This window comes from Lycorma delicatula, chromosome 4 (genome assembly GCF_047948215.1).
Source record: "Lycorma delicatula isolate Av1 chromosome 4, ASM4794821v1, whole genome shotgun sequence".
Classification (NCBI taxonomy): Eukaryota; Metazoa; Arthropoda; class Insecta; order Hemiptera; family Fulgoridae; genus Lycorma; species Lycorma delicatula.
In genome coordinates, this window is record NC_134458.1 from 114,980,904 (window position 1) to 115,002,635 (window position 21,732).

General features: G+C 33.4%; 1 protein-coding gene across 3 annotated transcripts in view; it reads right to left on the minus strand.

Annotated features, from left to right (window-relative positions):
- Positions 1–2,152: 2,152 nt before the first annotated feature.
- GTPBP1 (GTP-binding protein 1) overlaps positions 2,153–21,732 on the minus strand; it is a 42,959-nt gene continuing 23,379 nt past the window's right edge. For 2 of the 3 annotated variants that reach the window (XM_075363971.1, XM_075363972.1), the window contains 4 exons: positions 17,125–17,307; positions 15,269–15,404; positions 11,831–12,162; positions 2,153–2,586 (listed from right to left, as the gene is read on the minus strand). In XM_075363971.1, coding sequence (XP_075220086.1) covers positions 2,389–2,586; positions 11,831–12,162; positions 15,269–15,404; positions 17,125–17,307 — 849 coding nt within the window. In that variant the 3' untranslated portion in view covers positions 2,153–2,388. The remainder of the gene's footprint in view (positions 2,587–11,830; positions 12,163–15,268; positions 15,405–17,124; positions 17,308–21,732) is intronic. The other variant, XM_075363974.1, reaches the window with a different exon arrangement.

Genomic DNA, 21,732 nt, shown 5'->3' on the forward strand with positions numbered 1-21,732 from the left:
ACAAAATGAAAGAAATCTGTAAATTAAGCATGGAAAGTAACTGTGACTGCTGCAATGCTAAAGCTTTTCCAGTTTAAACCAATATACATCAGTCAGTAATTTTAAATACTAACAAATCAGTTCAAAAATAATGAGAGATTTATGAATTCTCTATCACAGAAGAACATAGATCCCCTGCTCATTTAATAGAATCAAATACGTTTAAGGACAGTGCTTAAACCAATAATAAAATACAAAGCGCATTGAATCATCATGACAGTTTCACTGTTGCTGTAATGTACAATGCATGTCAAACCATGCCTTTTTTTTTTTGTCTTCAGTCATTTGACTGGTTTGATGTAGCTCTCCAAGATTCCCTATCTAGTGCTAGTCGTTTCATTTCAGTATACCCTTTACATCCTACATCCCTAACAATTTGTTTTACATATTCCAAACGCGGCCTGCCTACACAATTTTTCCCTTCTACCTGTCCTTCCAATATTAAAGCGACTATTCCAAGATGCCTTAGTATGTGGCCTATAAGTCTGTCTCTTCTTTTAACTATATTTTTCCAAATGCTTCTTTCTTCATCTACTTGCCGCAATACCTCTTCATTTGTCACTTTATCCACCACATTTCAAAAGCTTCTAATCTTTTCTTCTCAGATACTCCGATTGTCCAAGTTTCACTTCCATATAAAGCGACACTCCAAACATACACTTTCAAAAATCTTTTCCTGACATTTAAATTAATTTTTGATGTAAACAAATTATATTTCTTACTGAAGGCTCGCTTAGCTTGTGCTATTCGGCATTTACTACTGGGAAGAGTAGGTAAAGAGCAAATTGAAATAAAAAGAAATTTTTTTTTTTAATGATTAAAGCTTGGTTGAGGAGAGATAGTCAGATGATTTTGGAGCAAAAAGTGGGTGAAAAATGAATGAAGATTGCAGAAAATAGATAAAGCTACAGAAAGTTAAACAGAGATATGAAAAGGTGGATACAAAGTGAAAAATTGCTATATATAAAAACCACTAAGTGCCTTATAATACACCTGATTCTCACTTATTTCTATAAAAAAAACAATATGTACACTCCTCTTAACATCCTCTAAGCAGATAACTACTCTAGCTAATTGATAATTTAAAAAAATGAATTTAAATACAAAAAGATACATCGATAATTTTTCTGAGGAGTTAAAGAAACTTAACGCAATTCATTTTCATAACTGTTCTTTATGTAGGACACTTCTACAGTGCAATTTAGTGACTGCAAGTTGAGCATATTATGAAATTAAAATCTACTCTCAAGGCATGCAGATTCCTACATTGGTATAGGTAAATAACATATATTATATTGATGTAAACAAACAATGCCAAAAAAAAAATAACGCTCAGATAATCCAAAATAAACTCAAATTTCTAAAATAAGGTAAACTTTTAGTTGATTAATAATTTTTTTTTATCAATATCATAAAAAATGTTAATTAAAAGTAATAAAAATTTTAGTTATCTCAGCTTCCGGTTATTTGAAATGTTTTATTAATATGGGGTATAAGTAGGTAAATAAAAGTAAAATTACTGAAAAAAGGAATGCTTTAAAAACTTTGTTATATCAAAATAACACTTTTTAAGTAAAAAATAAAAAACAGGAGGGATATTAAATGTTAATAACATACAAAAAATATTATTACTCTGAATAACTTCTAGTATAAATTATGTGATCTGCACTGAAAGAAGAAAGCTGATTACAAAAAAAACCACACACGTGCGCATGCATGCACGCATGCAAGTGCACATACATAAAATTAAAAACCTTTGATAATGAACACATCAAAATTGCAAGCTTATGTATACTCACCTATTTATATAATAGCCTCTTTTTATAATTCATGGATTCATTATTAATTATAAAGAATTAGAGTATCATAATTAATGCATTATAAATCATTGTTGTTACATGTAATATTTAATATACCAAAGTTACATGTGATTGCAATGCACTTTATAGCTGATAATGAATCTATGGATTTGAAAAACCTATTACATAAATTGGTAACTATATTAAACTTGCTACTGGTGTCCTTATAGGTAGTTTTTATTTATATCAATTACACCATACTACAAAACTTTTGAGGCGGTTATGATTTCATTAACTTTTTAATAGTACTAAAACTGAGTTTATTACCATCAATTTAATTATAATAAGTACACATTAAACAATTATTTAAAATTTCTGCTATGCTTAACTTATCTTTATCCTTAACATTACAATTTTTAACGCAGTACTTCCTGTTGTGCTTTTTACTCATAATAATAATATTAATGGACTTCTCTTTTAAAAAATAAAGTATTATTTATATTCTTTTCTAATTATTTTATTTCTTCAAATGAATATAAAAAGAAGGAAATTAAATTTTCCCTGATCGTGAAGTAGAATTCTGATTCTGTTCAGTTAATGGTTTAGATGCTGAACTTCCACTAGAACGTCCTCTTCCTCCCCGACGACTTCGACCTTTTTTACCAGAACGCTGCTGTGGCATATTTTCACGTTTGTCTGATGATAATTCAAACGGTGAATCGGTACTTGTAACACCACCCTGTGATATCTGAAATACAGAGATAAAATAGAAATATTACTAGCAACTCAAGAATAGTTATCAGGAAATCTTCAAGATTTCCTGATTTCCTGACAGAAATAAACCAGAGGCCTATAAAAAATTTGTACGGCACTCACTAGAGTACAGTCCTTATTACATACACTGAAATACTAAATGTATTCAGAACATCATCACGCACAAAAAAATGCTCAAATGAGATTACCACAAATATAGAAAAAAAAAATCTTTCAATAGATTTGTAAGCAAATTTATGGGCTGCTATGCCAATAGTGTAAAGTGAGTGTGAAGTTGAGTTATGTCACTCAAAACCAGAAAAGAGTCTATTGGAACTGCATGTTGCCTGTACCAGTTAAGATTCCACATCTATATCCACAAAGGACATAATGATTGCAGACAATCATTACAATGGCAACTAACTCTCAAAACATGTTTAGTGCAATCAGAAGTGAAAGAAAGGTTGTCAGTAGAGGGATCTGGTGCTTTCAAAATGAAATTACACATTTAACAAACCTGTTCTGAGATGAGCAATATAGATGAATTGGCTTTGAACTTACAGGTTAGAGGAAGACTAGCCTATTATTAACAGTTTAAGACTTGAACAGCACTGATTGGTATGTGACTAGATTAGGTTCAATCAACATCTTCAGCAAGAATACTTTGTGTTGTGGTTTGTATGTTATGGAATGTATGTACATTGCATATGCTGCTGACTTACAGCACTTCATTAACAATTTTATCTTTATTTGCTAGCATGTATAAGAATTTAATTATGAATAAATGATGAAACAAAAATCAGCCATCTGCTTGAAAGCAAGAAGATAAGTTTTATGTAAAATAATTAATGATAATCACTCATGCCCAGACATTTTTGGAGACCTAATTAAGAATTTTATTTTTGGGGAATTTTTTCTGGGTGAAAAATGCTTTGGCGTTATCACCACCTGGACACGACATATTTGTTCTAAGAATCACAATTAAAATACTAAAATTTCATACTGCAATTGGCATGAATAGTTGATACACACTACAATAATTTAAATTACTGAGTATAAACAGACAACCCGAAGAAACCGTATAACATAAGATAAAAACATTCCATCATCACCTAGAATAGTTTGAATGTTAGCCCCCAGCTTAAACTTGCGATGCAATGCCACATAACAGATACAATCCACTGATAAGGATGTGGTACACTGTCAGTCAGCAGTCGCAGTAATTACAAACTAGTGCATCTGTTTGAGTCATCAGATATCCATAAGCAAGTCTAGTGTGCCCTATTTGCAAATGGCAGATAATAAGCTCCTCTCAACGGTTATTTCTGCATGACGAACTCCACAGTGAAACAGTTCTTAATTTGGAGAAGTTTGTTGTTTATGGTAGCATCCCATTAACTTTGCCACTCATCATGAAGTCTATAAAATGAACTAAAAGATTTTTCTTTATCAGTAAACAGATAAACTGATGTTAAGGAGTGATATAAAATAAAATAATATCATTATAATTAAAATTTTCTTCTGGACATAATTGCTTCTCATTATAAATAACTGAAGGGAAGTTTCTATTCACTTCCCCAAATAAGTCCTTTCTCTAATGATGTATGTTTGAAACACATGTTAATTAAAAATAACACTAATTAAAATTAATTTTTTTACTATTTAAAAATAAAATTGATGTTAGTAAATAAAAATCAGCCCAAACCACACCGCCGCCGACGCAATCAGTTTCTGTTTGGAGGCCCCGGTACTGTGTGTTCCACAAATAATCTCCTGCTGGCTTTTATGGTGAACCCTACTACTTTTTTGCACACATTTTCTATATGCCCACCAAACTTGAGACTTTTATCTATTGTCACCCCTAGGTATTTTGTATCTATGGTCCGTTTCCGGTATGCTGGAAATTTCATTTGAGATTATTTCTTGGAGGACCTCTGGATCCAACCTTCTGCCGTCGGAGATTTTGCGTGCCGCTTTCTCCACAATTATGTTCACCTGTCTGCTAGGGAGTCTTCTTGTCGGGTTCCGTACAGCAGGGGTCGCCGAACAGACGTGTATTATCAAGGAGACCGCAAGGTGATCACTCCTGGTCTCCTCTTCCAAAACTCGGAATTCAGTTCTATCAGTGACCATTCTCCCATCCACGATCACCAGATCGTGGATGGATTCATGGCCCCTCGCTCGATAAGTCGGAGTTCCGTCGTTCAGGCATGTGGTACCGGTAGCTGCAAGGAAGTCCTCCAGGACACTTCCTGTATTATTCGTGGTCCCAGCGCCCGCCGCCACTGTCCTACAGTTGAAGTCCCCCAAAATAATAGCTCTCTTGGGGGACTGCATAACCAAGCGTTGCAACTGTGTCATCCGGTGTTGGTACTCTTCAACGGACACATTAGGGCTAATGTAGACACCGTACATAATATGCTCTTCCAGTTCCACGGCTACCACACCCTGCGCTCTGGATACAGACTAAAGTCCCTAATGCCTGTTGCTTGCTTCATTGCGACGTCCCCTGCCATATCAGACACCCACTGCGAGTGAGCGGCCGCGAGGACATTTGGCTTGGTAGCCACAATAAAATCAAAACACCCACGGTTGGCAATCTCCTCCCCACCAGATAATTGGCGAGGAGACTGCGGTTGTGATTCGATAACAGGATCCTTAACATGTCTTACAACAATCGGAGCTGCCGGTCCTGTGCGTCAAGCTCTTACAGTCTAGGTACCTAGTGGCCTCTCGACATTCTCGAATAAGGTACTCCGCACCGCCACAGTTGTAGCATAAGCTACCACGGTCAGGACCCTTGCAATTTCTGCTACCGTGCCCAGTAGCCCAGCATCGATGGCAGCGCTCATTTTGTGTTCTGATATACGTCCGGCAGTGGACCCACCCCACCCGAAGCCTGGAGGCAACCAGCTTGGTCGCCCCTCTGTGAGTAGTGATGACCGTAGCATTTTTTGTTTCTCCATATGCACCTCTTAGAGATGTTATTCTATAGCTTTTCTCTTTGCCAAGGACCCTGTCTAGCGCCTCCTTTATTTCGTTTTCCGTGGTGTCATACTACAGATCTTTAATATGCACCACGGTTCTTCTGTCGCCTCTCGTACGAAGATCCACCTGTAGATCTGCCGCTCGGTCTCTTAACATATTAGTAAATTGGCCGGCCTTTTTGGTTCCTTGGATTCGGACCTCCATTTCCTGGTTGCGGCCCTTTCTAATTGAGAGGACTTCTCCTGCTTCCTCCCTGGAGACTCTGTCCTTGACTGTTTTTAAGAGGTCAGCATACGACTTCCCAGGTGCACTCACCACCACTGTCTTACTCTCCGTCACCGGTGGGGCGGCCCTACGCACAGAAGCCGATCGCGATCTGGCTCGTGTTTGATCCCCCAATTAGGAAGGATCATTTTTGGAGGCAATTTTTTCTCCCGTGACAGGTAAATAACTATTTTCCTTATAAATATACCCTCCGGTCCAGGCGGTATGACAAATACCACTTCCTCAGGTTTACTGACCACCCTCCTCATGGCCTTAATCACTTGCGCTGCGGCTGCCTTTTCTCCTTCTTCGGTGCTGTACACCACCGTGTACCTTGTACCCCTCGAGGTAACACAGTTATCCTCCAACACGGTGGAGTCCTGAATGATCATGGCCCCTGGTTTGGTGCCATGAAACTGGCTGCCGGGTCTCGTCTTGGTCAAGTTAACATAGTGGCAGCTGTCCTCCCCAGGCGTTAAGTTGGTCACCTGGGTAAGCCTGTTCATCGCCCAGGTTGACCATCTGCTTGGCAGTCTCTCTAGTAGTTGGTCATCAGTAAGGTCTTGTTCTAGAATATCGTCCTCCCTGTGGGGTCTATCTGTTTGTATCCCCTGCATATTTGTGTCAACACCAGCCGCTTCCTCCTCTACCAGTTGAAGCTCCTTGTAAATCTCAGATAACTCCCGCTCATGCACTTTCATAAAAGCCGGGCTGGATTTACCTAGGCCTTGGTGTAATTGTAGTAGGGCGTGTCCCAGTCTACATGCAATATTCTTAAGAGTTAGCGGGGCATCCTCCTCCTCAGATGAGCCCACCCTGGCCCGTTTAACGCTCTTTGTCTCCGTAATCCTTCAAGTTTTCTTTTCCTGTATCCTTGGAAGACCCTGAGGCTCTTACCTCCATCCCCTCCTCCATGGGGTTGATGGATATTAACTATTTTGGTGTTTTTGGGCTCTCCGCCCAATTTCTATTACTTTAAGACCCCAAAAGGGGGGTTCAAAATTTTCAAAATTGGGCAAAATTTTTTGGGGGCACCAGAAGATGTACAATCTTATGATTCGTCCAGAACCGGGATGATTTTCCTCTAGGCCCACCCAGTCAAAAGTTATTTGAGATCAAAATTTCCCCAATTACTAGGCGGTTTGACTTTCCCAATTTGGGAAAATCTTTTTGGGGCGTCAAAAGATGCACAAACTCGTGATTCGCCTAGATCCGAAAGGATTTCGTTCTAAATGCACCCGTTCAAAAGTTATTAAGGATTGAAGTTTCCCTAATAACTGAGCAGTTTGATTAGAAAAAATTTTTCACTTGTCTTACAGCAAACAACGAAATATTTTCTAAGTTGTTGTTTACTTCTATTGACAGGCCTGTATTGTCCTGCCAATCGACCTAGAAAATATTCAGCTGTATATCTTACAGCTAACCAATGTTTAACCTATAAATTATTTTAAATATTTATAAATAATTTTCCAGTTCACCAAATCTCATGAAACTTTACGTACGTTTCTTGAACCCTTCCTCTTGAAAACTTATTAACTTCCAGAACCTGGCACCAAAAATTAACTGTCCAAAAAACACTTCTCCAGTACTTATATTCTTGTATAAGCCAAATGGCTTCGTAACCAAAAAAACATAATAAAAATGTAATCCGTTGACCAAATCTCACAAAATTTTAAACACTTGTCCGTTAACCTTTCCACTATAATCCTATGTACTTTTCCGATCAAAAATCTGTAAAAACCCAACCAAATTCACAGTATAACGCGGAGCTACAAATACACGTCCGAACGGCTCGAGTATCCAAACTCAACTAATAGACCTATTCTTATAATGAAATTTTGTATTCAGCAAGGCAAAGTTTCTGAACTAATTCCATCCATAGAATGAAACTTAATTTTAAAGAGCATGAAATTGGAATGACCTGTATAAAACATTGTTCTAAGAGATATGAGACAATAAAAAATTATAACTTTTTTCAAGCAATGGGTAATAATGAACTACACAAGTTCTTTTTTTTATACTGCTAATAATTAAGGCAAAAATACATTTTTCTATTTAGAGACAGCAAAGGTAAAATTAATTAATTATGTGTTTTGTGAATGCCTCAAGAAATAAATACATAAAAACAAACTAATTAAATATGTGATGGGTTTAATAATTATCTGTACCAAACATTAATTTTTGGCAAATTATATTCAGTCTTTCTTTTAAAAATGAATATAATCTCCTTTTTTCAAGATAAAAGTCAATTATTTTTAACTTTAATGTACAAAAGGTATTACTCATGTTTTTTTATTAAATTTAGGTTAAATAGTAGTAGTAGTATGTGTTCTTCTATTTAGCAGGTCCTTACACAACACTAGCTTTCCATTTGTTTCTATTTTCAGCTATCATTTTTATATGAACATAACTTCTTTCTACCTAAATATCATCGAGCAGTTTCTTTGTCTTCCTCTCCCTCTCTTACCATTCGCTGTCCCCTCTAAGATAACCTTTAACAAACAGTCCTTCCATAATACATGTCCAAATCAGTTTCATTTTGTGTCTCTCAAAGTCTGTTGTAATGATGTACCCTCTCCCACTCTAACACCTCACTATTAATAATTCGATTGTCCACTTCTATCTTTTCCATCCTCCTCCAAATCTATATTTCTTTTCTCATCTTCCTTGCATAAAGTCCACATCTCCACCCCATATAACATTATATTCCATACAAAACATCTGGCGATTATTTTCCTCAGATGTTTATCAAGCTTACTACACAACAAGCTTCTCTTTCTATTGAAAAGGTTCTTTTGCCATCTTAGCATTCTGCGCTCTTCCCATCAAAACCCACCTCCTCTCCCTTTCCTTTCATGCACTTTTCTATGATCTCCGCAAGGCAAATGTTAAACAGGTAGGTGAAAGAGAGCATCCTTGTCTAATAGCTCTCCCAATCTTGTCAAATCATTTCTTACTCGAACTTTCACTTTTTGTTCAGAGTACAAACCTTCTTTCCTTCCAAACACCTCTATTTTTTAGAATTAGTTTATACCATTGTACCTGGTCAAAAGCTTTTTCAAAATCTAGGAAAACTATATACACATCCCTCTCTTCCTTCCTCAATGTACCTTTCACCAATAGTTTGCAGTAATCAAACAGCATCTCGTGTATCCCTTCCCTGATGAAACCCAAACTGTTCTTCAGCAATAGATTCGGAAAGTCTGCTAGATATCCTTCTGTTCATAACCCTCAGAAGCACTTTAGCTGCATGGGACAACAAACTTACAGTTCTAAATTCCTCAAACTTGATTGTATTCTCTTTTATTCAATTTGTATCTTTGTATTCAATTTGTATCATCACAGTTGATAAGAAGTCTCTTGGCCACTTACCTTTCTCATAAATCTCATAAACTAAATCTCACTTCCTAAACTTTTAAGAATTTCTATCGGTAATTCATCAAGCCCACAGGCTTTTTTGTTCTTTATTTCTTTCAAAGCTTTTTCCAATTTCATCTCCAGAATATGACATTCCTTTTCTTCTTCACACACTCTTGCTTCTTCCTCTAAGCTAACCATTAGGTCGACATTCAAGATCACACAAACCTTCTTTATATTCTTTACCTCTGCAAAACTTCTTGAGAATCCTTGGCTATTGTCCCATCTTTATTTTCAATTTCCATTCTTAATGCACTTCCTTTTTTTAAAAAATTTCTGCCTTTCCATACATCATGTCAAATTTTCCTTCTCTCTCCAACTGTTTTATCACATCACACTTGTTTCTCACCAATTCTATCTTAACTTCACAACTTCCCTCCTTAACACATTATTCAATCTCTTACACCTTTTTCTCCCTGCATCACTGTACATTTTTCCATTTCCTTCTTTCTTCAATCTTCTGACTGTGGCTTCAGTAACCCAATCTTTCTTTGTTCTATATTACTTTTCTTAAAGTCTATTACCTCTCTGCAGCCCTTTTCAGTCTCTCTTTCATCTTAATCCATTTTCCATCTATTTACTTGGTGGTAAAATTCTCTGCAAATAATTCATGAATATTCCTTCTAATTCTCTAGCTTGTGATTCCTCCTTGAGAGCTTCTGTGTTAGTCTTTGCAGCCACCTTACCTCATAACTCTTTTCAATTTCACAAGTAGTTCTGCCACAACTAGGTTATGGTCTGAGCTAACTTCAGCTCCTGGATACGCTTTTTTATTATTAAAACAATTTCTGTACATATTCTGTATTAATATGTAGTAAATCTGGTACTTCCCTCAAAGGGAGAGGTCCAAGTATACCTTCTTTTGTAATTCTCAAAGACAGTATTTCTAACTATGAAAGAGATTTCTTTACACAAGTTAACTAATCTATCTCCTCTCTTATTCCTCTCACAAAGTCCATGATTTCCAACTATACCTTCTTCCTTTACCACTGTATTTCAATTACCCATAACAATAAAACATGCACTCTTTTTGTTGTATGACCTCTCCTTATCTATTATAGCACAATTTACTTCATTATAGGAAAAATAACTAAGATTAATCTAACAAATAACAGGATAGAAAAATTATTATACATAAACACAAAATAAAGTCAAAATAACTTCAAAAAATAGGACAAACTTTTCAAATAATATCAGTAAGTATACATACTTACATAACCTTTAAATAAATAATCTTTATATATAAGCTTTAGATATATCAACAAAATTCTTGCAATAACAAAAAATTTATTAGATTACATTCTATGGATAGTCAAAGTAACATGCTGCTTCCACATGGACACTGATTAACAGAGTGTTACATCTGCATAAAATTAAATATTCTGTTGAATAAGCATCTTTTCTTTGGTTATTCTTTATTTAGGAAATCTGATGTCAATAAACTTCCTTATGACTGTAGTTACAATACAAACTGTTCTATCAGTAATCATCTGGCAAAATAATACATATTACTATTTTGTGGTTCAATTTGTTTTGCTTAGCTTATTATTGTTTTTCTTTTAATCATTATACAAACTGTATATAAAATATTACTATGCAGGCAGGAAGAGAAATTATGGATAAAGTATTATTAATAATGGTGACAACATGATCAGATTTTTGTTAAGTATTACAAAAATAGCATTCAACTTCCATGAATAGTATTTTTAATGCTGCTCACAATGTTTTTTTTCCATTCTATATTTATTTTACAATCTCATAACTTTAATCTTTCCTTAGAGTTTTTATCTCTTAAATTAACTCTTAGGACTAAACTAATATTCCGTACCATTCTAGTACACTATATATTAGTTTAAAGTAGGTGCTTCCTTGTGAAGCAAGTCCACAGGTTATGTTGACCAAAATACAGTTCTTATATGAGGGTGACAAAAAATGTGAAAAAAGGACATATAAAAACAGATATTTTACATATATATAGTATAATAATAACATCAAGAAAAACAACAACAACAATAATAATATTATATTAAAAAATATTTTACTAACTTTAGACATCAAACATCTAAAACTAAAAGTAGTATATAAATAAACTTTTTAAAAATTAAAATTAAATTAAACTTTTGAAAAATTACACAATTCAGCTAATATGGAAAAAATGATCAAATAATTTTGATAATATATAAAAAAACTGGATAATATGTGATCCGGAACAGCTACATGTTACATAATTAATTTTCATATCATAAGATAATAATAAAATAACAGTTACTTCATAGTAATTTTAGGTAATTATCATCCATACTACTTAAAAATATTAAGATTTGTATGGATAAAATTAAAATGAAATACAGTGTCAGGAATAAATAAAAATCATAAATAAAACATAAGTAATGAAAAAACATATGAGAAATGAGAAATTAAAATGGACAAAATATAAAACATAAAAATTAAAATAATACATACATGATTCAATCTGCAATCCATTCAGGTAAAGTTAAACCACAAAAACAATAGATACAGGAAACGAAAAAAACGTGATGAGAAGAACAATAATGAATTGAAAGGCCTACCTGACTAGACGTAGTAGTAGAAGTAGTAGAACTACTAGTAGTAATAGATGTACTAGTAGAAGTAATATTAGATTGAAGTGTTGGACTCACATTTGGCAACATCTTATTCGGTTTCACCCTAGCCGTCTGTGCACCAGGATGAGCTTGAATCAATCTTAACACATTACCAACTGCTTTAGTACGACCTTCACGGAAAACCATACGCTGTCCTGGCTTCAAATATTCTGGATGTTTGATGAAACGGAAATGTACCACAGCTTTATCACCAGTTCTTAAACATTCTTCAGACATGCTGAGTATGGATGCAGTTTGCCTAATACTGCCACAATGTACTGAAAAAGGTTATGTAATGCATTAATATATAACAAGATAAAAAGTGAAAAAAAAAAAGGTTAAAACAAAACTGGAAAGCTGAGGTTAAGATAGTAAATAGCATCTCTTAGAATGCAGTACAGTAGTTTTACTATCAGAAAGGCTCGAGGAGTACTGAATGCAGTTGCTTTGAAAACCCCAAGCTGATAATATTTAATGGTTAATAAGTAAAGCAGTCAATGGACTTATTGGTAAACAAGAAGATGTTTGGTTTTGGAGGATAGAGTAGTGTATATATACATATGTTTAATAATGTCAATAATTATGCTGAGAAAGGGTGAATTAAAGGAAGAAACATATTAAACAAAAGTCTTGCTGATGACAAGATCATGCTTGTTTGCCAAATGTATACTAATAGTAGGAGTATTGCTGCATATTCAGTAGAGATAAAGAGTTCTCAGATACTTCTTTCCAGTCATTGAATCTTCAAAACGCTATATTGCCCCTATATTCATTGGAAGGATATTCCACCCAAAACTCTGTTACACTAGAGTGGGTTCAATTGAGTTTTTTAATGTAAATGTTTTCTGGATACAAATAAGTGCAACTGTGCCTGTCTGCCTGACAGGATAATTTATAAAAGTGCTTCATCACTACAAAGAAAGTATTTAAAAATAGGTTAAAATCTTATAGCTTTTCTTTATTTAACATTAATTCTGAAACCGTAGTCTACACTCCAAATCATCGCAACTTTCGCTACATGTCAACATCATACATGACTTTATTTAACAACTGTATATAGCATTACAATTTTTCCTGGTGTAAAATTCTCTGAACTTGTTGCATTGAAATTTATTGTTTAGCTGTAAGTCTTGCAGATTTTCATGAAATCTGAATTACTGCCTGTAAAAGTTTTAGCTTTTTTTTCTTCCTACTTGTTCTTTGACAGTTAACTACAATCTTCAACTGTACACAACTTGTACACAAAGTATAGAATTACTATAAAAGGCATAGAGTTATTATAAATCTTTTATGTTTACTACACAATCAGGTTTTATTGCTCCTACTGTAGGTCCTAAACCTGTTAGTAAGCTCAACTATTTTCAGTTGTTCATGTCTGATGAATTATTTGAAATCACCAATGAGACTATGCAGCTGAAAAAATTCAAAAGAATAAACCACTTTGACAGTGGTCAATCTGGCATAACTGGTCTCCTGTAACATTAGATGAAAAAGCTTTTTTAGAAATACTACTAAATATGGGTTTGCGTGAAAAAAGTTCACATCAGTACTACTTTTCTGAAGAATGGACTGAGAAACAGCCATTTTTTAAAGATGTTTTCCAGAAATAGATTTTACTAGATTTTCTGGTCTTTCCATTTATATCCTCCGAATCCCAACTCACATAACGTTTAAGAGGGGATAAATTGAAAAATGTTATGAAATACTTAGTGTATGGAGCATTAACCCACCGGATTAGTCTAGTGGTGAACGCATCTTCCCAAATCAGCTGAATTGGAAGTCGAGAGTTCCACCGTTCAACTCCTAGTAATGCCAGTTATTTTTACACGGATTTGAATACTACCGGTGTTCTTTGGTGGTTGGGTTTCAATTAACCACACATCTCAGGAATGGTCGAACTGAGACTGTACAAGACTACACTTCATTTACACTCATACATATCATCCTCATTCATCCTCTGAAGTATTATCTGAAAGGTAATTACCGGAAGCTAAACAGGAAAAAGAAAGAAAGAAAAGTATATGGAACGCATTTCATACCATCATATTTTGCTTCAGTTGATTTCAAGGGTAGAGTATTATTTGAATGCTATAATAAGGATAAACTGACAAAATGGGGGACTAAAAGTATATGTTTTTGCTGATTCTAAAAGCAGATGTACATAGAGTTTTGAGCCATACTACGAGAAGGCAACTACAGACAGTTTAGTAAGGCCTGATTTGCTTGCCACAACAAGAATTCTTCTAATGAACTTAGCACATAAGCTGGTGGAAAAAGTTCCAGATTGTGGGTTTTCCTCATATACCGATCGGTTCTATACAAGCCTGGAGCTAGCACTTGTTAAAAAAATTGAACATCCATTTGACTGGAATCATAATGGGAAATAGGAGTGGCTTACCTGAAGAAGTTAAGAACAAGGCTGTACTAAAACAGCTGAAACTGAAAAAACAAGAATTTGTTTCCTTCTGTCATATAAATGATGTTCATTGTTTGGTGTGGTGTGATGAACAGCATATACTTATGCTCAATACTTGTTATGAGAACAGCACAGAATTAATTGAAAAGAGATCTAAAGTTGTTATTTATGAAAGTGTTGTAAAACCAACTGTTATCTGCCAGTATAATAAGAATATTGTGGGGGAGGTTGTAGATCGTGCTCAACATTACATATCAAGCTATAACTTTGGACGCAAGTCTATAAAATGATAGCAAAAATGATTCTACTGGCCTCTGAAAGTTTCAGTTACTTTCACATTTACTGATACAGACTGTTCATACAGACGACAAGAAATAAAGAAAAAATCTCATTAACCAACTTGTTGGCCATGTAAGAAATCTAGACCGAAATAAGAAACCAGGACAACCAACCTTCCTCTAGTGACACAAAAGAAAAACTTAAAAACCTTTCCTCATTTTATTTATTTACAAGAGAAAAGTACCTCCAAAGACTGTATGTCTTAATGTAGTAATATAAAAGTGATAGGTGGAAGGAAGTAGATAAACTTTTACTGCAAAACATGTACACAAAAACCTGGCCTTCTTCTGAGAGACTGCTTTGAAAGGTACCATACCCTCAAGTACTATGAGCTTCACTAACTGTAAGTAAAATTTATTGACCTTTTTATCATGTTATTAAAGTTATTCAATAACATAATACAAAAGAAATCAACATTATCATCCAGTATTTCAATATGTAGTTCAAAAATCATGTTTTAGCTAAATTAGAGAAAAAAGTAATGTGATCTGGTGGGATGGCCGGGGCTAGCATATTGTAAAAGTTAAAATTCTGAATCCAATAATTTTCCTACTCAACACTTTTCACAGTAAACATTTAGTTTCAGAATTTCAAATAAACATTAAAATAACATATTGTCAATAACTAACCCATTGCTTGATACCGTGAACTTATTGTAGTCGGATGGTGTAAAACAAGTATTTCACCTTCAAACTCCCAACAAGCAGTAGGATTCAAAGCTGGAGATACCATAACCATACCTTTTCTTATCTGAGACCTTTTTATCTATTAAATAACAGAGAAAAATAAAATGTAATCCATCCATTGTTACAGAAAGTTTTAAATAAAATGGTAATATATAAATAAATTTCATCATCAGTAAAATAGGAAAAACTTTATATACTTAAAAATAACAATTCAATAAAAACATTAGTAAAGGATCATTCATATCACTCCAATACAGTAAATGAGGTTTATAGAAATTAGTGTACACACAAACACATATGAGGGTCATTCAATAATTAGACAAAAATTGCTCTGGAGCTAAAATGGTTTAAACAATTTAACATTTTTTTAACTTTTCAACATTAAGTCCAGCATAATTAATATATTTGTTCCATATCTGAATCACCTTATTTATGCCAGCTGCAAAGAAATCTTTGTCTCGATATTGGAGCCAGGATAGTATATTTTCTTTGATGTCATCGTTACCATTAAACTTATCACATAGCGCATCCCTGAGTGGACTGAACAAGTGAAAATCTGATGGGGACAAGTTAAGACTGTTCGTGGATGAGGTAGTACTTTCAAAAGCAATTTGTCAATGGTTTATTGAGTTACCCAAGCTGTGTTATTCAAGGCCTGTCATTATCATGAAGCAGAATGATGCCTTCGTGCTGAGATCCAGGACATTTTTACAACACTAAAAAATGTCACTGCTGGCTTCACTTTGTTAATAAGCATGTTACAGTAGTACATGCTGTTGTTTATTATTCGGTGATCTTCTAGAAAATCAACAAAAACAGGGTCTTTGCATTCCAAAAGATTGTAATGATTTTTTCTGCTTATGGTTGGGTTATGAATTTTTTCTTGACAGTTGAACTCATATGCTTCCACTCCATGCTCTGTCGTTTTGATTTCGGTTCATAACGGTAAATCCATGTCTCATCACAAGTAAGAAAACTGTCCAATGAAGCATCAACTTTCTGTTGATACCATTGTTTTAGCTCTGTACATAAGTGAAGCCTTTCTTTATGGTAATCTGTCAACTCTCTTGGAACTCAACTTGTGCTTGTTAAAATCCATTGGTATTCTTGAATGAGAGTTTGCATGAGTTTCAAGCACTGGAATTGAAACTTCAACTGAACATCCAGAATGATCCTCATCAACCACTTAAGTTCAACAGTCTTTAAGTTTCTGCGGTTCATAAAACTTTGTCTTAATTGTTTCATCATAAGAGAGTAAATGTTAGTCAGTGTTTCACTTCAGAAAGCAACTGCATGCTGTACAACTTATTATTCACAAACCTCAAGAAGACTTGCCATTGTAAAATGAGATTATAAGCAAAATAATTTTAATCAAACAGTTGATCAAAACTCATCACAGGTCACCAACTTACCTATACTGAAAGTATTATAACCCTCTTATCAATTGTTTTGCCTACATAGCTATTTGTGTATTTAATTATTGAATGACCAACTTAAATACATATATACAGACATAACACAAACATTTTGATATACATGGAATGATTTATCATAAAAGAAACACAGAAAATCAAACTGTAAATGCAATAACCTGACTTCTAATAACTTGAACTATATATAGCTTTCTATTTTATGGCTAAATGAAATCTTTTAAATTATTCTAGAAACGAACTAAATTGAACAAAATGAAGTAGTAAACAGCATTAGTAAGTAATTATTTTTTTATTTATCTTGACGATTAGATTTTAAAATGACTCACAATAAAAATGATAAATAGTAATATAGATAATTGTAAATACCTTTTTCAGAGCAAATGAAGCTGTCTGCCCACCACGAACCTCTCTAACAGCCATTCGTTTTCTATGTATGCTTTTCACAGCAATTGGAACAAAATGACCAAGAGGATCAGGTCCAAGCATTAAAGTATCATTTAGTCTTATAACACCTTTAAGTGTAGTACCTGACACCACTGTACCAACACCCTATGGACAAAATCATACTATTATCACATAATTTTATTTTAATAATCTTATTTCCTTATGAATAAAATCTATTTTATTTTATTACACCTATCTTCACAGCATAAGATACAGAGTCAATATTACAATTCACTTTTTATCCTTTTAAACATTATTGAAATTAAGTTAACATTTACCTTAAACAAGCCTTTTCTCCCTGATGAGATCATTAGTAATTATAAGAATTTTACTATCTCCTATCTTTAAAAAAAACTGTCCTCAGTGGAGTCTGGTTATCTATAAGAAATGATTATTTATTACATGGTGACATTTTACACTTTTATTTTCAAAAAAAATTACAGCTCTATTTGAAAGAGATGCTGTTCATCTTCTTGCCCAGTCCCTATTTAAATTAAAATTTATGTGACATATTAAAATATGAAAACGCATATATTTAAGCATCAGGTGTTACACAATCGGACAGACACTAAATCAATATCAATAATTTTAATAAATTACTATTATAATCTACATATACTTTTAGGTTAGACAAACTCCATTACAACCTGTTTGTTTCCCAATATCCAGAGTACGTGCAGTGTATTATGGACAGTTATCCAAAACAAGGCAATCCTATGATTCATGAGATTGCTAAGAATTTAAAATTAAAATCTTTTTTTTAAATTGTTTGTAAATGCTGAATTTCATTCCAACAATTAAAAAAAAAATGTAAATAACATATAAACACTCAAAAACAGTTTGATATAATACTTGTGACAAATCATTTAATAATAATAATAATAATAATAGATTTACAATTCATCATTCTATAAAAGTTCAAAGATAAAATATAATCCACTTTTTTCAATTCCAGAGCAAGGGTATATAAAGCAAAGAGAGAGACTCAGCTCCATATGCATATAACACAGGTTGTCTTATATGGATAAAAATGGTATTATGCATTTTCTATATATACTTACACAAACTATATACTGGGTAAATATAAACTATTCAGCAGATTTTAAAGGATATAGCGCACATTTCTTTTCAAACATTAGTGTGGGTACTAGTTACTGATGACCTTGAATTAACACGCCAAGGTGATATAATGACAGGGGGATCATCAGTTGAGCAATGGCTACCATCCAGGAGAAAGCAATGCCATATTATGGTTTCATGAAAGCAGATCTGCTATAAATGTTTGTAGATGTTTTATTTATGACCATGACACTCCTAATAAGACTATTAAATGTTGCTAATAGCAGTTTAAGGATACAGGAAGTGTAGGAAACAAATGGGTAGTGGCAGAACTCCTATCCTGTAGAAGTTGTGAATCAAATAAGAGAAACTTTTCAGAGAAGCCCAGGTAAATCAACCTATCATGTGAGTTTATAACTGGGAATACCGCAATCAGCAATTGTGAAGGTTCTATACAAGTGTCAAAAATTCATACAAACAAAATTCAGTTGGTGCATATAATTGATGATGATAAACAATGCCATAACAATTTTGCTTGGACATTCTTGAAGCGCAATGTCTTAAGTTGTAACATCTGGTTAGCCTACTAATCTTTTAAATAATGTTACAAAATCCTCGTCCTTCGTACCATCAAAATCAGAAGAAATATTTTTTATTTTTTATTTTTAGGCCTTTGTAATATCAGATTATCTGGCAAAAAGATTTTCCAGCATTTTTTACAAGGTTTTTTTGTCAGTTTCATTCCAAGCTTCAGCAATATAGCAAATTATTGCCTTCATGTCAATTTCTTTGAAAATGTCCATGAAGGTTGATTTTCCTTATTGGCTCTTGCTGTTCTAATAAAGAGGTTATCATATTTTCTTTTGTGTCTTCGTTTCACAATCTCTGTTACAACCTGATCAAGTGACTGCATTAGAGCTGTTAAATTAGATGGCAAAAATTTTACAAAGATGTTGCTAGAACCAAGGTGTTCTGCTGGATGGGTTGGAGCATTGTCATCTAATTCTTTCTCTTCTAATCCTTGATCCTTTAGAATGTTTTTAACTGATGAAACAAATATATTGAAAAACCAGTTTTTAAAATGATCTGTGCTCATCCAAACTGATCTTTGTGCCCCATACCTTGCTGGACGTTCATCATGTTAACATTTTTTAGAGCAGGGGGTTTAGCAGATTTCTCTTTATAAACAGTGGTAACTTTAATTCCCGTGACACATTATTACACAATAGCAATGTCACTCTCTTTTTTGGATTTTCACCCTTTAGCAAAGAGTTGAGTTTAGAGGCCAGTGTTTTTTTTTTTTTTGGGGTAACATTTTAACTTAAACAAAAACTTGTTGGAATTGAAAATTTGAGATAGAGGTAAATTTTCTTCATTAATAAGTTTTATACATTTTTTTTTTAATCCTTCACTTGCAACATTACTTCCTGAAGACTTTCATCAGAAATTGCTAGTTGTCAGATACCATGACATTTTTCCATCTTGAAACCCACCCACAACTCACTGAAAATGATAGGTTTGCCACGTTCTAAACATAAACAGTTGTACCTCATCTAAATTTTTGTTCTTTGGCTTTTTTATGATAGCTCTATTTTCTAAACTCTTTTACTACCATTTTAGTGCAGAAATCTTCAGTCAACTTTCTATAATTTTTCCAGTCAGACGCAGTTTGTTTCCCAACACCTAATTAAAGTACAATATTCGATGCACTCTCCCCTTTGTCTATATGATATATAACGCATTCAGTTTTTGTTCCATAGAAACTATTACAATTTTTCTTTTAGTACTCATCTTCACAAAAAAACAATAAATGTTAACAGAATAGAATAAAGAACACAGTCATGTATTCAAACAGATACTAATGAAACATGTGATAAAAAAAAAATCCATTACTATTGACAAAATAAAAATTGATAAGGAAAGTTGGTGACTAAACTGCATATTGTACAGAACTTCATTCATACTGTGTTATATTTTTATAAACAAATAAAAGTTCTGTTGTAAGGAAGCAAGAATCATTTTCAAACAATCGCTAATCTACGATTCTTCCACTCTACATGCCACAATAATCATTATTGTTCACGTTCTGAAAAGTTGTTTTATTACTGTCACACAGTATATGAACTCATTTTATTTCTTCTCACATTTTATCTTGAATTTCAAAGTTTCATTAAAAGTTTATTTTTATGCCAAAAAATTAGTTAATTCCTGATTACTGGCCCGGATTACCACAGTCCAGATTAACACCTTCATACTGTAATTTCTTTTTGAGTAACAACTACATTCTTTTGGGATTTATTGGTGATGATCTTCTCGTACTTTGTTTATATAAGAAAAGTGCAGGTGATCATAAATTATTCAGCTCATTTTAGGTGTTAATAAAAAGAAATAACAAAGCAATGTACTTTTATGCATGTTTTATTGTTGAACAGGGCATTTCAGACAATTTTTTACAACACTTATTAACTCTTCAAAGAAGTTCCACGTGAGCACCTTTCGTGGAACATAAAATGCCTTGACAGTATTAAATTTCATACTACACATTATGAAGAATACCTGAGTTATTCCATTAATTACACCTTTGATTTTTCTTTTTAGTTAATTAACCTTTATTGCATACAACCTGTCTTTGACAAACTCCCAAAGAAAGAAATCACATGGCATAATGTCAGGAGATTGAAATGGACAGGGAATTGGTCTATCACAGCCTATCCAAAGTTGAAGAAATTGTTCATGTAGATAGTTTGTAACATATAAACTCCTCCAGTCTTGTGGTGCGCCATCTTGTCGGAAGTAAATATTGGCTTGCCGATGTTCACTTTGTGTTACTGCATATTCCTGTTGCATGTCTAAATAACTAGCACTAGTAATCGTTGGCTTGGCGAAGAAGAATGGTCAAATTATTTTATAAGCAGTTAATGTACAGTATATGTTAATCTTCCGGCTATTACATTGTGATTGTCAAACATCATTAGGGTTCTCACTACCCCAAATCCGACAGTTGGACATGACCAGCAATGTGGAAGTTAGCTTTGTCAGAGAAGATTACTGTTTCTAAAAACACATTATCTTCACTTTGGGTTTTTTTACTTTTTCTAGATATATTTTTAAAAACATTCATTTAGGAAGTTATCAGTGAGTGGCTGACAAAACGAGTGGAAGATACATTTTTCAGAAATGGAAAAATCAATGACACAATATTGTAAGACTTTAAATTTAAATACTGATTGTATTAAAAAATTAAGAAAGCTTTGTTGTAAACACCAAATAAATGTTTTTTTCATTACTTGTTTTTACTTATTACACCCAAACATTCTTTTCTTTTTGGAGCATCCCCAATATACTTCCAACAAACATAATTAAATTTTGTCAATCAACACGTTCCACATCCTTCAGTGTTTTTTTTAATATTTTGCCAAAAAACAAGATTATAATTTACATAATATGAATTGCAATCTAAAAAAAAAAAAC